The sequence below is a fragment of the Oryza glaberrima genome, chromosome 2 (genome assembly GCF_000147395.1).
Source record: "Oryza glaberrima chromosome 2, OglaRS2, whole genome shotgun sequence".
In the NCBI taxonomy this organism is placed as follows: Eukaryota; Viridiplantae; Streptophyta; class Magnoliopsida; order Poales; family Poaceae; genus Oryza; species Oryza glaberrima.
The window spans coordinates 3,944,341-3,957,900 of NC_068327.1; the positions used below are offsets into that span (position 1 = coordinate 3,944,341).

Sequence of the window (13,560 nt, forward strand, 5' to 3'; positions counted from 1 at the left end):
GGTGAACAAGGAAGCGATCGAGCGCCTCTCTGCTTTATAAGTATGTCGGTAGCTAGCTTTTGCGCATTTGCATCGCTGCCTGCCCGCTCTCACATTGTGCTATCGCTCTGCTCTTTTAGAGCATGTTTAATAATATAGCCAACCACTAGCTCTAAATCGGCTATAGCTAATGTAATAGCTAATTCATACAAGAGTTACTTACTATACTATCAATACCTGGTCCTATCTGACATACGCACATTACGTGTTGGAGACCGTGCTGCAGCTGGCTACAGATCTGTAGCCCGCTGCTCTTCTCTCTCTTCCTTTTCTCCTTAAAATATGTTTATAGCTGGCTTATAGCCTACTATTGTACCTGCTCTTATAGAGAGAGAAGAAAAGAACGGTGTTAACTGTTAAGCATACGGTTTTTTCACGCTACATATCCGTTATAGTTTTTAATTTGTGTAGTGCAAGTTTTCTAAGTCTAGAGCTCGAGTAGGGCTCAACTAGTTAATAACGGCGTGATTATATTCACTTCACATATTGATATGTATGAATTGAATGAATACTACTACCTCCTTACACAAATATACGATGTTGATTAGTTTAATTTTGAGCTAACCAACATAAAAAAATATGGAGGGAGTACTACACCCTGGGGTGTAAATACACGAGAGAGAGAGAGAGAGGGAGAGAGAGGGGGAGTTGTAGACGGGATCTTAATTAGTAGTAATAGAAGAGTCACGTACGACCAACGAAAGAATCTCTCCTAACAGCAGCAACAGCAGATACTGACATAGACTGACTAGCTAGGATCTTGGAGGAGATGGATATCTATATCCTCGTCCCGACCTGTATATATCGATGATTTGGCAGGCAGGGTGTCGTAGAGCTCGATCGATCTGCTGTTCGCATGCTTTTGCAACTGGATATATGCTAATTAATCCCACTGTTCATATGCAGTAGCTTAATTGACTAGGTCGTTAGTACTCATGCTAATTAATCCGACTGTTCATATGCAGTACTACTACTAATTATTCACTCCGTCCCATAATATAAGGGATTTTAAGTTTTTGCTTGTAACGTTTGACCACTTATCTTATTCAAATTTTTTTAAATTATTATTTATTTTATTTGTGACTAACTTTATTATCTACAGTATTTTAAGTATTTTAAACACAACTTTTCGTTTTTTATATTTGCAAAAAAAAAATTGTTAGAAACTTGGAACACAATTGGATGTCATGCATGTGTGTACGCCGTGTCGCCGTCCTTTGCTACTTTTTACTCGTTGATCTAGTTGCTCGATCGAGCATAATTGCAACTAGATCCATCACAATGTCGTCGCTAAATCATTCATTCACACGGATTAATTAAGATATCGATGCATGCACGGGCACGATATTAATGTTCGAAATTAAGTTTGATATGTATACAGATCAGTAAAAGAGTAGAATGACGCAGCTAAGCTAGAGCGGTTACGTTCATCATCGGTTGGGCGGCAGATTATTGCAACCATGCATATAAGCTTGCCTAAGCAGATCGATCACAAATTAAAGATATACTATCACTTTTTTCTGATGTCGTAGACGAACCTTGCGACAAATGTAACGACCTAGCTTTTCTGCCGTCGTGACGATCAATCCACCCCTTTGAGCACTCAAAGCATATTTGAGAGTATATCTATGTACACATTTTGTCTTATGCAATACTACATGTCTACATATACAAAATTTGTCTTATGAAGCACAGGATCACTGCAATATATAGTACTCCATCCGTTTCAAAATGTTTGACACCATTGACTTTTTAGCACATGTTTGACCGTTCGTCTTATTCAAAAACTTTTGTGAAATATATAAAATTATATGCCTACATAAAAATATATTTAACAATGAATCAAATTGATAGGACAAGAATTAATAGCTACCTAATTTTTTTAATAAGACGAACGGTTAAACATGTCTAAAAAATGAACGGCGTCAACATTTCAAAACGGAGGGAGTACATTAATTCGCTAGGTTCGCCAGAAATTTCCGCGCTGCTTCATTCGCTATGTATGCCTATGTTTTTGCAAAGGTATCGATCGATGACTTGACCAAAGTAGAACATGCATGAGTGGCCCAGGGATAGATAGGTCGTCAGGGCAGAGGATCGCATTTGTGCGGCTAGCTAACCGACTTGACCTGGCGTCCATGATCTCGGTCTCCGAGACGACCCGGAGCAATTTCAGGCAAGTTTCCTTCGAATGGAACATGAACTACTCACTCTTTGGTGAGTACGGCTGTATTTAGCTCCTTCAAACTTTAAAAAATTCCATCACATCAAATATTTATTTAGACACATGCATGGAGCATTAAATATGAACGAAAAAAATAATTACATAGTTTGTATGTAAATTGCGAGGCGAATCTTTTGAGCCTAATTACGCCATGATTTGACAATGTGGTGCTACAGTAAACATTTGGTAATGACGAATTAATTAGGCTTAATAAATTTGTCTCGCACTTTACATGCGGAATCTATAATTTGTTTTGTTATTAGTCTATGTTTAGTTTTTCAAATGTGTGTCCGTATACGTTAAAAAAATTTGGAGGAGGAACTAAACACGGCCTACATTTTCCGAGCTGAAACATATGTCTCGCGTAAAAATTTTCTATATAGAAGTTTAAAAATATTAAGTGAATTTATTTTTTAAGTTTATAATAATTAAGTTTGGAAAGCACTCGTGCGTGCGCTCACCTTAAGTAAAGAAATAGCACTTCCTGTTATGCAGAAATGAATGTAGCCTAAGACATTCATGTTGCAACACACTCTTAGTCTTAGTCTTAGGCATTATTCAATTAATCCCCTTTAAAAAAGGATTGGAGGGGATTTATTCCACATGGTGTGGAATCATTCCCTCTCAATCCCTTCCAATCCTCTTCAACCCCCTCCAAATCGAACAAGGCCTTAGGAGTGATTTAAAGGAGTGAGAGCACCACGTGAACTAAGACTATACCCCCTAATATTGTAGTGCAAAATGACTTAAGTGTGGCTTTAATTTTACAAGTCCATCTCTAATATTTTAAATTTTCGTTCACATATTCTTTCAATTGACATATAAACTCAAATTTTACCCTAAACACCAATAAGGAAACTAAAACTATTATAAAATCACCCCTTCCCCCAATCTATACCATATTGTTCATCCCTCTCCCTCTCTCCTCTCTCACGACACCTTCTTCTTGTGAGGACCAGACACGACTACACGAGGACGCATAACAAGATAGTGGTACGGGGGTTGCAGCGCACCACAACTAGTCACCCATGCCCTCTGCAAGGCACAAGTGCCATCACGGGGGACAATCTCAACCCTGCTGGCGTACGCGAACTGATGTGGAAGTCCGGGGTTGCTTTGCACCTTGGTGCATTGTGTATGACCTAAGGTAATTTATCTTGTACATGTAAAGTTATAGCTATTATCAAGTTCATAAAAAATATGTTATATATGTACAGACACGTTGCTAAAAAAAAGCAATGGTGAGAGGTGCTCTAATAAGGCATATATGAAGCTAGCGAAGTGTGGGGTGGAGATAATAATGACATATATGGGATTATGTTTGTTTTGTTATCTGTCTACATTGTATATTGATCTCTGTCAGGGTTATGGATACCACATACCTAATAGTAGTCGACTAAATCTTGGCAGGACCCACTACATACCATGTCTTATACGGAAACAAAACTTCGGATACAGGAGGAGTTCCGCATAAGGAAGAATGATTAGAGTTCTACGTGGAAACGATAAGGACTACTCGGATTGTATCCATATTGGTTTCCCTAGTTCTATTTGGACAAGGAGACATCTATGGGTATAAATACAAGGCCCCCTAGGAGGAGAGGGGACATGGAACAATAGATCAAGACACAAGATCAACAACAAGCCAACATACGCCAAGACACGCCGCCGGATATCGACTTCAAAGATAAGCATGGCTAGTCCCCTACTATGTCTATGGATACTGTCAGGAGAGACATAGCGTTGTCTTTGATCTCGCTGGACACGGATTCGAGGAGGAAGGCTGCCCTGTTGTCGACTACGTGATGATACTTCAAGCCACCATGTCGACAACTGTTAGATAGGCTACCCCAAATATTGTATTGGTGTGATTATGGTGAATAAGAGTAACGACTGACTTCGGCCAACAGGAGTAGGGTTATTACCTGACAATTCAGGAGCCTGAACATGTATAAAAATCCCCGTCTCCATCTCTTTTACCTCAATCTCGCATATACCATGGTACCAACGATCCCTATACTATGCAAATACCAGAATCGCGACATCAAACGTCGACAATCTCCCTGATAGTATTTATTATTTAGGAGAAAGAATGTATCGAACTTTTACAACTCTTAAAACAATTGATTTTGTAATAGAGTAATGAAATCTGTAACTTTACGATAGTACTTTTTAGCAACTATAATAATAGTACTTTTTGAGCAAAATATACTGATAGCATTTTATTAAAACTAAGCACTTGAATTATTAATGATTGGAATTCTTCAAGTTTAACCAAATATCATATTAAATATTAAATATTTATAACTGAGCGCTTAAACTATTTGTTTCAATGCTCAATTTTTACATTTATTGTAACAAGCTAGAACGAAAGCGCCCGAAGGCGATAGCTAAAAAAAAAAGAGTATTTCCAGGTTCAAGCAGCCATCCTCCTGCACGCAGTGCCAGTGCACATGCTCTCATTTCGTGCGTGTGCTATCCAAAGTTCCAAACTATTATCAACATTTTTCTTTAAAAAATGGTCTACATATTCATGTTCAAACCATCATCAACTAACGTGAACACACGTACTCTTATTTAGTTATTTGTGCATGGCATCCAAACTGTCATTTTTCCAAAAAAAAAAGTTATATTATTTTTTCACTTTTATAAATATGCAAGATGTTTATTTTGTTTTGGTTCTCTTATGTTTCTCCGTATAAACTGAATTAAGTATTTTATTTTGTGAAGTGATATAGATAAGATCGATCTTAACCTGTACTACATTGTTAAAACACTTCACAATTTTTTTTGGATATCTAGGTGACAAAGGATATACACTGCCGGAACGGTCGAGATTCTCAGTACCATCACGCGTTTTGTGCCCGAAAGCGGCCGACTTTGATAAGCCTTTAGGGGAAGATCGAACGAACGTAGAACATGGCCGTGTTTAGTTGTTTTGGTAAAAAAAATTTTTATGTATACACATTAAAAATTTATTAAATATAGATTAATAACAAAACAAATTACATATTTCGCCTGTAAACTGCGAGATGAATCTATTAAGTCTAATTAATCCGTCATTAGCAATTGTTTACTGTAGCATCACATTGTTAAATCATGGTGTAATTAGGCTCAAAAAATTCATCTCGCAATTTACATGCAAACTGTGCAATTGGTTTTTTATCCATATTTAATACTCTATGCATGTGTCCAAATATTTGATGTGACGAAAAAGTTAAAAGTTTGAAGGGAACTAAACACAACCCATGTGTGAGGAGTGAGTTTCGGGTGAGAGGGACCGGTACATACAACCTCTTTTCCAAAATAATATATATTTCCGTTAACTTTTCGTATAATATTTTATCATTCATTTTATTTAAAAATTTAATATAGATATGTAAAAATATAAGTTAAAATTATATTTTATTTTATTCGTGATAAAACAAGTCACAACAAAATAAATGATATTTACAATTTTTTTAATAAAACGAATGGTTAAACATTATGCGAGACGTCGTACATTTTGAAATGGGCGGAGTAGTATATACCTTTGATGGTAGATTAAGCCTGCTTGTTTGTGCAATTTTTGGGAAGCGGATTATAAGCCGAAGGCAATTTTAAAGTCTTCAAGACTTCAGCTTCTTGGCTGAGGATATCATCCGCATGTTTAAAGAGACCAATCAGTAGCTTGATTAAGGCTATCGTAAACTTAAAAAGTAAATTTATTTAATTTTAAAAAGTTTTACATAGAAAATATTTTAAAAAAAATAAAAGCGTGCTAAAAAAACTAGGAGCTAGATAGGCAGCTGGTAAGTAGAATCAAACAGTGCCTTAGCAGTCATACAATCAGTTGGTTTCCCTTGAGTGTAGGTTAATTAAGGGTGTATTTATGAAGGTGTGAGTACGTTATTACGTGCATGTGTAGTGTTGTATGTACGTGTCTACCATGTCATCGGAAAAAAGCTAACTCATAAAAAGAGATGATTAAAAGCCATAAATTAATCTTAAAATTAAGTCATAGTTAAAATTCAAAATTATCGTCACTTGTAAACTTAAGCTCAAACAAAAATACCCTTGATTACATTCTTGTAAAAAAAAGAAGAAGAAAAGCTAAGTTACCTGCGACATGACGTACGGATGAATGTTATATTTAACAAATCTTGGGGTGTGTTCGGAAGCGAGGGTTACGAAGCAGCGTTTAGTGCGCGATTAATTAAGTATTAACTAAAATAAATTTAAAAAATAAATTAATAAGATTTTTAGAGTAACTTTTATATAATTTTTTTTAAAAAATACACCGTTTAGTAGTTTGAAAAGCGTGCGTGTGGAAAACGAGAGGTGTGGTGTGAGAAAGTAAAGATAAGAACTCAGCTTTTCAGTTCCCTACGGGATAAGTTTCTCATGCACTACTTGACCCCCAACAGCTCCACTAGCGCAAGTGCTTGCACTTGTCATCGCAACAAAAAAAAATCAACAAGACAGCTACGGTACAAAATATGTTGCACTTGTAAAAGCGATCAATTAATAAAAACTAATCTCCTAATAAGTACAGATACACATATAAAAATCGCTTTATTATAATTAAAGATAGTATCTTGTCTTCTTCTCTTTGATCTGCAAGGGCAAATGGACAATCACAAATGAAAAAAACATAACGCGAATATTAAAGAGTAACCTAATATTAAATAAATAGAAGAGGCTAGACTTCGAACTCAGCCAGCTAAGCCCATCGTCACCTTGTTGAGCAGTCAGGAATCCCTGGCATTTCTCGGGCAATCACAAATGAGCTCTCGATCGATCTCCTTTTCTATCTGTCTGCTTCTGCAAGCAACTCGATCGATCTATATATCTAGTCAGATTATTCCTAGCTTGAGTGTTTCGCAACTGCATATGCTAGGTCCCCGGCCGATAGATCGATAGAAAGCCTCCTGCATGCAGGCCAGTTGGTCGCATGCGTAATAGCTTTAGGACCTGTTCCTTCCTGTTCTATAATTCTTAGCGTTTTAGATAAAATTAAGGCTAAACTATTATAAATTATCTAGCTTAAAAGGCAAAATATAAATATATAGATTTATCTCACAAAGTATACTATGATAAAATTAAAATTGTATTTATTTGTTGTATATATTTTGTAATAAAAAGGTATAGTTATAGATATATTTTAGAGATGGTGTCATTATTCAAAACGTTAAAAATTACGAACGGAGGTAGTAGGAGTACTTGGGTACTTTTGACAACTATAGCTACTTAAAAATCGCTAGCTCCTTTAAACAATATAAATTTTGTTTCGATTTGGACACTTAGTAACTACTTCATATGTCCCAAAATATAAGTAATTTTAGAGGGATATGATGCATCATAATACTACAAGGCCGAGTTTAGTTTCAAACTTTCAACTTTTCCATCACATCAAAACTTTTCTACACACACAAACTTTCAACTTTTCCGTCACATCGTTCCAATTTCAACCAAACTTTCAATTTTGGCATCGTTCTAATTTCAACTAAACTTTTAATTTTGGCATGAACTAACCACACCCCAAATTTAAATAACATATATATTTCTCCAAAATCCTTTATATTATAGGACAGTGGGAGTACATAAGAGAAAAATAAATTAGTAGCCATCGACTCAGCTTATAGATTCTGATTAACTGGATACTTAAGTACTTAACTGCTTCTCAGAACATACATTTAGGTCTCAAATAGGTTTAAGTCGGGTAATCCACCTGGCTCAGAAATGCAGCTCATCTGCCTCGATCAAGCGATCAAGCGAACTACTAGCTAGCCTAGCAGTAGCTGCAGGTTAGATTGGGAGTTAGGTTGCGTTAACTAATATAATCGCGCATTAATTCGATTTGATCATCCATGATGCATTACATCCGACCACACCTGACGTACGACATTACTGATCACCAACTACAACAGTTGCCATCTAGTGAAAAGTAACAATGGTAGATCAAGATTATGTCATATAATACACATGTTTAATATATAATTATCCTATCATGACAGTGTGAACTTAGACGAGTTTGCAAGTGCTATTTACACCTGCTCCCGGTGTTTGCACACACATTGTCATTATTAGCAGATCGGCGTCAGGTCCTGCAGGCTGCATTATCCTGCTAGCACTTTACCCCCCCCCCCCCCCCCCGGGTTTTGAGATATAAGCATTTTTAGATTATTTAGCAGAGATTAAAATCAGAAAGAGAATATTTTGATACATCTCATTAAATAAGAGATGGTTATGGTACAAGCATTTCTAACATGTTTAGCAGATGTTAAAATCACAAGAAAAATATTTTCATACAATTAAACAACATATGGTTATGAGTAAGATGGAGAAAAAATAAACAGAAGTTGGTTGATGAGATGAGTAGTAGTAATAAGAATATATAGCACAAGAAATGCTTATATTTGAGTATAAATTTTAAACGATAGAACTGCTTATATTTCGAAACGGAAGGGTTAAATCTTATCCAGATGCACACTATTCCAGTTTGGGCTATGCTGGGGAAGATGAAAGCTGTTGCATCATTCACGCGGAGCTCGCTTTATTCTCTTTGGCAAAGGTAAGGTAATAACGCGCCAGGGCAAGCTGGCCATCTTTTTTTAGATTAAAACAAAAGGCAAAAGAGATGAAATGAAGAATCATCGAAGGTAAAGAGATGGACCATCGATGATGAGAGGGGTTACACAATTGTACTCCATTCGTCCAAATAAAAAACCCTACCTAGTAATTATTTAGATTCATCGTAATAGATTATATCCTATCCTTAGGCCCTCTTTGTTTAGGCTTAGACTTATTGGTCTAGACTTTTAAGTCAGCTTATTGGCTTATATGATTTATAAGCCGGTGGATTTAATGTCCTAAGTTTAATAGTTGAGTCATACATCTACCTCACATAAGCCAAAAAAACTTCTACAACCTAGCTTTTGGCTTAATAGTGTTACAGTGGCTTATGGCTTTAAAAAAGCCAAACAGAAAAGCTGCTTGTTTGTTTAGGCTTAGACTTTTCGACTTATAAGTTGGTTTATAAGGCTAAACAAAGAGGGCCTTAATTAGGTTGGGGTTTTTTTTAGACTGAGGGAGTACATATTTGCAACGTTTTTGAAAATCAAAAGCCCATTTAACCAAAGGAAAGATCAGGCTTAGCTGTGTCGACGGCCCAGCAGCCAGCACTAGATTGAGCCCAGTGAGAGATGCAGAAAATATTTCGAGGTCGAACTCAACTTAGTGGACAATGACTAAAAGTAATTTGACTTCTTTTTTAATCTAGGAAATATACAGATAAGACTGTTCACTTACAGGTTATTCAGATAGCGATGGGAGCAACAGGCCAGGCATTCTTGATGCCTTCTGAATCTGCAGTGAGTTTCTACCAAAAATACCAGGTTGTGACTTGTAAATTACCAATAGAAAGGAAAGAGATTAGTTCGAGCAGACTGCATATTTCAAAATCTTGAAAAAAAAATCAAGCTTTCAAGCTCTCGATTTCCTGTCTCTCCACTTTATAACAACTTGAATTTGCACGTCAGAATTAAGAGCAGCTCTTGATGAGAGCTAAATGATCTTCTGGTGATTTAGCCTCTTAGGTAGTAGTGTAAAACAACGAAAATCATCATTCTGTACATTTCTTTCCCACAGTGTCAAATTGGACTTTTTGTAATACAGTAAACCATACAGTACAGGATTACATATCTATATTGAACCTGAAATTCTCCATCTTTTCTATAAAAACACGATGGTGACTTTGACTCCTCCAGGAAAACCACAGCATATGCTTTTGATTTTGGAATGGAGCAGACAGACATTCAGATAAATTTATTGAAGAGTACTACCAACTGTGACTGTGTGGTGAGTCTTCCTGCAGCAAAACTTGATGTTTCAGTGTAAGTAGCAAACAGTATTACTTATGCACTTATTTCTTTTACACATATAAAAAAAAAGATCTAAGGGAAGTCCATAATACTTGCGCGAAAATGACGGAATGCAATCCCTGAGAAATTCAGATGTCCTGTATCCGATGAATTATTTCAGGATCCCATTGTCCGCTGCTGTAACTGGATGGAACAACAGATATCTCTTGCCTTCCTTGCCACTCTTCACCAGGCCTTAATGTAATTGGCTTCTCAGCATTTGCAGCCCCTACACATAGCATGCATTTGTACTCTTCCTCCCCAAAATCCAGTATCGTTTTTGCTTTCCTGTCCCATGGGTTCCAAACAACTGCATAAAAAAAAGTATACTGACGAGACATATATATAGAGAAGGCCCCTTGTGGGTGGCTGTAAAGCACCCTGTACATTCTTTCAACTTAATATACTTCGGTCGGCTTCTTTGTTGACCCGGCAAAAATACACACACACACACACACACACACACACACACACACACACACACACACACACACACACACACATACATACATAAAAGTAAGCGAAACAAAAGGACCAGAACAACCGTGCTGTGTAATCCAGAAATTAGCATCTTACCAACATCAGGAAGTCCCTCTTTCCTTAACTCAAAAGTTCTCTTCTTGTCATGGTCAATGATCACAATCTTGGGTGGAGCACTCAAATATACCTTCTCCGCCTTAGCAATCAAAGCATTAACAAGAAACACAATCTTACTGCAATGGCTGCAAAATATGAAACTTGCAAATGAATTATGAAGCTTACTTCAGATTCGAATACAACGGCATCACCTTGTTCAGTACAACGTTTTCCACATTGCAGGTTGTCAATGTAGTCCAAGGTCTCCAAACCCTCAACCCGTACTTCACTGGAATGTGAAAACAATTTTTATGGAGGAAAAATACAATGTAGAAGCCAAGTACCCATATAGTACATCATTCATTTTGTACATTTAAATAATATTTGGAGTGATAAAATCCAAAAGAGGTCCGAACATAACTTTTGTCAACAAAAATCAGCACGACTTAGTATAGAAGTGCATATCCTATGAGCTATATGCCTCAGTCAAAGAATGTAAGAAATGCCTAATTTTACATATAAACATAATACAAGCAAATTACCACGACAAAATGTACCTGATGTCAGAGACTGAAAAATATGTGTTATATGAAAATCCAAATTTGAATGGCTTCCCATCTGCATTGGTATTTTTTATTCGAGATGTGAGCATCAGATCTCCTGTAGGGCTAAGAGCAACTCGCAGCCTAAACTCAAAACTGAAATATATGGATAATCAACTTCATCAATTTAGCAGGAGCCAAAGGATATATCAATTCAAAAATGGAACATTCTAATCTACCAATGCCATAGCAACTAATGTTAAGGATTTACTAGAGGACACCTATGCGGCCAGATCTTCAAATCTTCTGGGGACTGCTTGAGTATCAAGTCAATATGACAGTTTGAAGTGGTAGCTGGAAAAGGAGGGGGAGTTTCATCAACACTCCATAATCGGTTCCTTGCAAATCCATGTTGTTCAAGAACTCCATGGTTCCCAAACTGCATGATGGATCGTCCATTTTGGGTATTACAGGGGAGACAAAATTCTTGAAAAACATAACTGGACTATGAATGAACAGTCCCAGGGTCATACTTGAGGAAAGCAAATTTGTATGCCCCCACGAATAGCCTTTGGTGGTTTGAAATAAGCCTGCCAAGAAATTTAAAAAATGTGGAATTATTGGGTAATTGTAAATGGCTTAAGTGTCAATTCATGTAATTGGAAGATAAAACGTTTGACACTCATAACATATCTCATTTTCCTGAAAAACTAAAAACGACCAAAAAAAAAAAAGAATGGTAAAACAACCACTTATCTAAGAAAAGGAAGCCTTGCTGCCAAATCTGTAGAGTGCATAAATGTAAAAATGCATTCGATATATAGGCCTGCAAGGCAGAAATAATGCCCTTACTGAACATTAAAAGATCTGAATACCTTTCTACTAACAAAGAGCAGTTGTTCTCGATATTCATTTTCCCAAAAGATCACTTGGCCTCCGTACAGAAATACCTGAAAATAGTGAAAAATAACGAACTTGACCATTTCTGAGGAAAAAAAAAAGATAATAAGGAACCTGTAAGGTTATCTAATATAACTGAAACAACAACAACAACAACAAAAAGGTCATAAAAAAACAAAGCATGAGCAATGTGCAAACATGTCCAAGTGATTTTTGTTTGAACGAAAGGCAACTTGCCTTATTCATTAGAGCAATATTTACAACAAACATGTCCAAATGATTGGGTCTAAAACAGATGAGACATACCGTTGCCGAGAATACTTAAAATAATGGCAAAAGGCCAATCAAAACCAGCTAACAATAGCATCATGGTGTCCACCCCCAATAAACAATTTATCCACATCTTAAAGAATGAAATCAAATGATACTAAATTAAGCGTAGATATGAATATCCACCTCCACAGACAAGCCAAAGGTCAAACACCAATTGGGCATTTGACCAAACCTGCTACCTTCCCCCGCATGATCGCAACAAACTAAACTACAGTAATACTCAAACATTTTCTCCACCACCAGAATCAACTCCATTAATTCCCACCAATTCCCCCTAACTAATTACATCTCAATTACAATAATTTTGTGGAGGATTGGCGACGAACAGATCGATCCAGTGCTAGAAATACTGCAACTGAAAGCTAGGGTTGAGGAGAGGGGGTCGACCTGGACGGAGCAGCCATGGGCCTCGCGCAGGACGAGCTTCTCCAGCCCAGTGGCGCCGTCCTTCACGACCTCCACGGACGACACCCCGCCGGCCATCGATCCTAGCTGCCGCCGCCGCCGGGGAGGAAACGGAAACCGGCGGTGAACTCCGGTGAGGGAAAAATTGGAGGGAATTGAGGAGAAACGATGGGATTTGTCGCTCAAATTTATAGGCGCTGGCGAAACAAAGAGGGAAAAAAAATTGTCCCAGAGTTTGAATTGTTTCACGTCAATTTCATATATAATAAAATTTTCAAAAAAAAAATCTGTTGAAGTACTGATTCAAGGTTTGCCGCAGCTAACCCATACGTACATAAAGAAAATTATAATATTTTTTTGAAAGCAGCAAAGTGCTTGCACGTATGTAGATTGATTCCAGGGTATTATTTAGGTTATTTTTTGGCTGGAAAATTAAGAAGAAGAAGAATATTTCTATGTGCCGCTGTTGATCAGAACAGGTCATGCGTTTTCATTATGTTGGTCTAATTTTCTGACCAGCTGTGAGCCATTGTAGACTTTTGTATTTATTTTTTTGCAGCAAAGGAAAACAGAAACTTCAAACCTAAAAGAATAGCCAACTTGAAAAGGCTTTACTATCCTACCTGAGTTACACCCTGCA

At 36.9% G+C, this 13,560-nt stretch overlaps 1 protein-coding gene across 1 annotated transcript; it reads right to left on the reverse strand.

Moving 5' to 3' along the window:
• Positions 1-9,786: 9,786 nt before the first annotated feature.
• LOC127763763 (putative glucose-6-phosphate 1-epimerase) lies at positions 9,787-13,032 on the reverse strand. The gene is made up of 9 exons (XM_052288555.1): positions 12,903-13,032; positions 12,158-12,232; positions 11,816-11,872; positions 11,564-11,721; positions 11,298-11,438; positions 10,927-11,029; positions 10,741-10,840; positions 10,218-10,474; positions 9,787-10,112 (listed from the first exon to the last, which is right to left on the reverse strand). The coding sequence occupies exons 1-8, from the start codon at positions 12,996-12,998 to the stop codon at positions 10,254-10,256; spliced, it is 951 nt and encodes a 316-aa protein (XP_052144515.1). The 5' UTR covers positions 12,999-13,032; the 3' UTR covers positions 9,787-10,112; positions 10,218-10,253.
• Between the last annotated feature and the right edge of the window lie 528 nt (positions 13,033-13,560).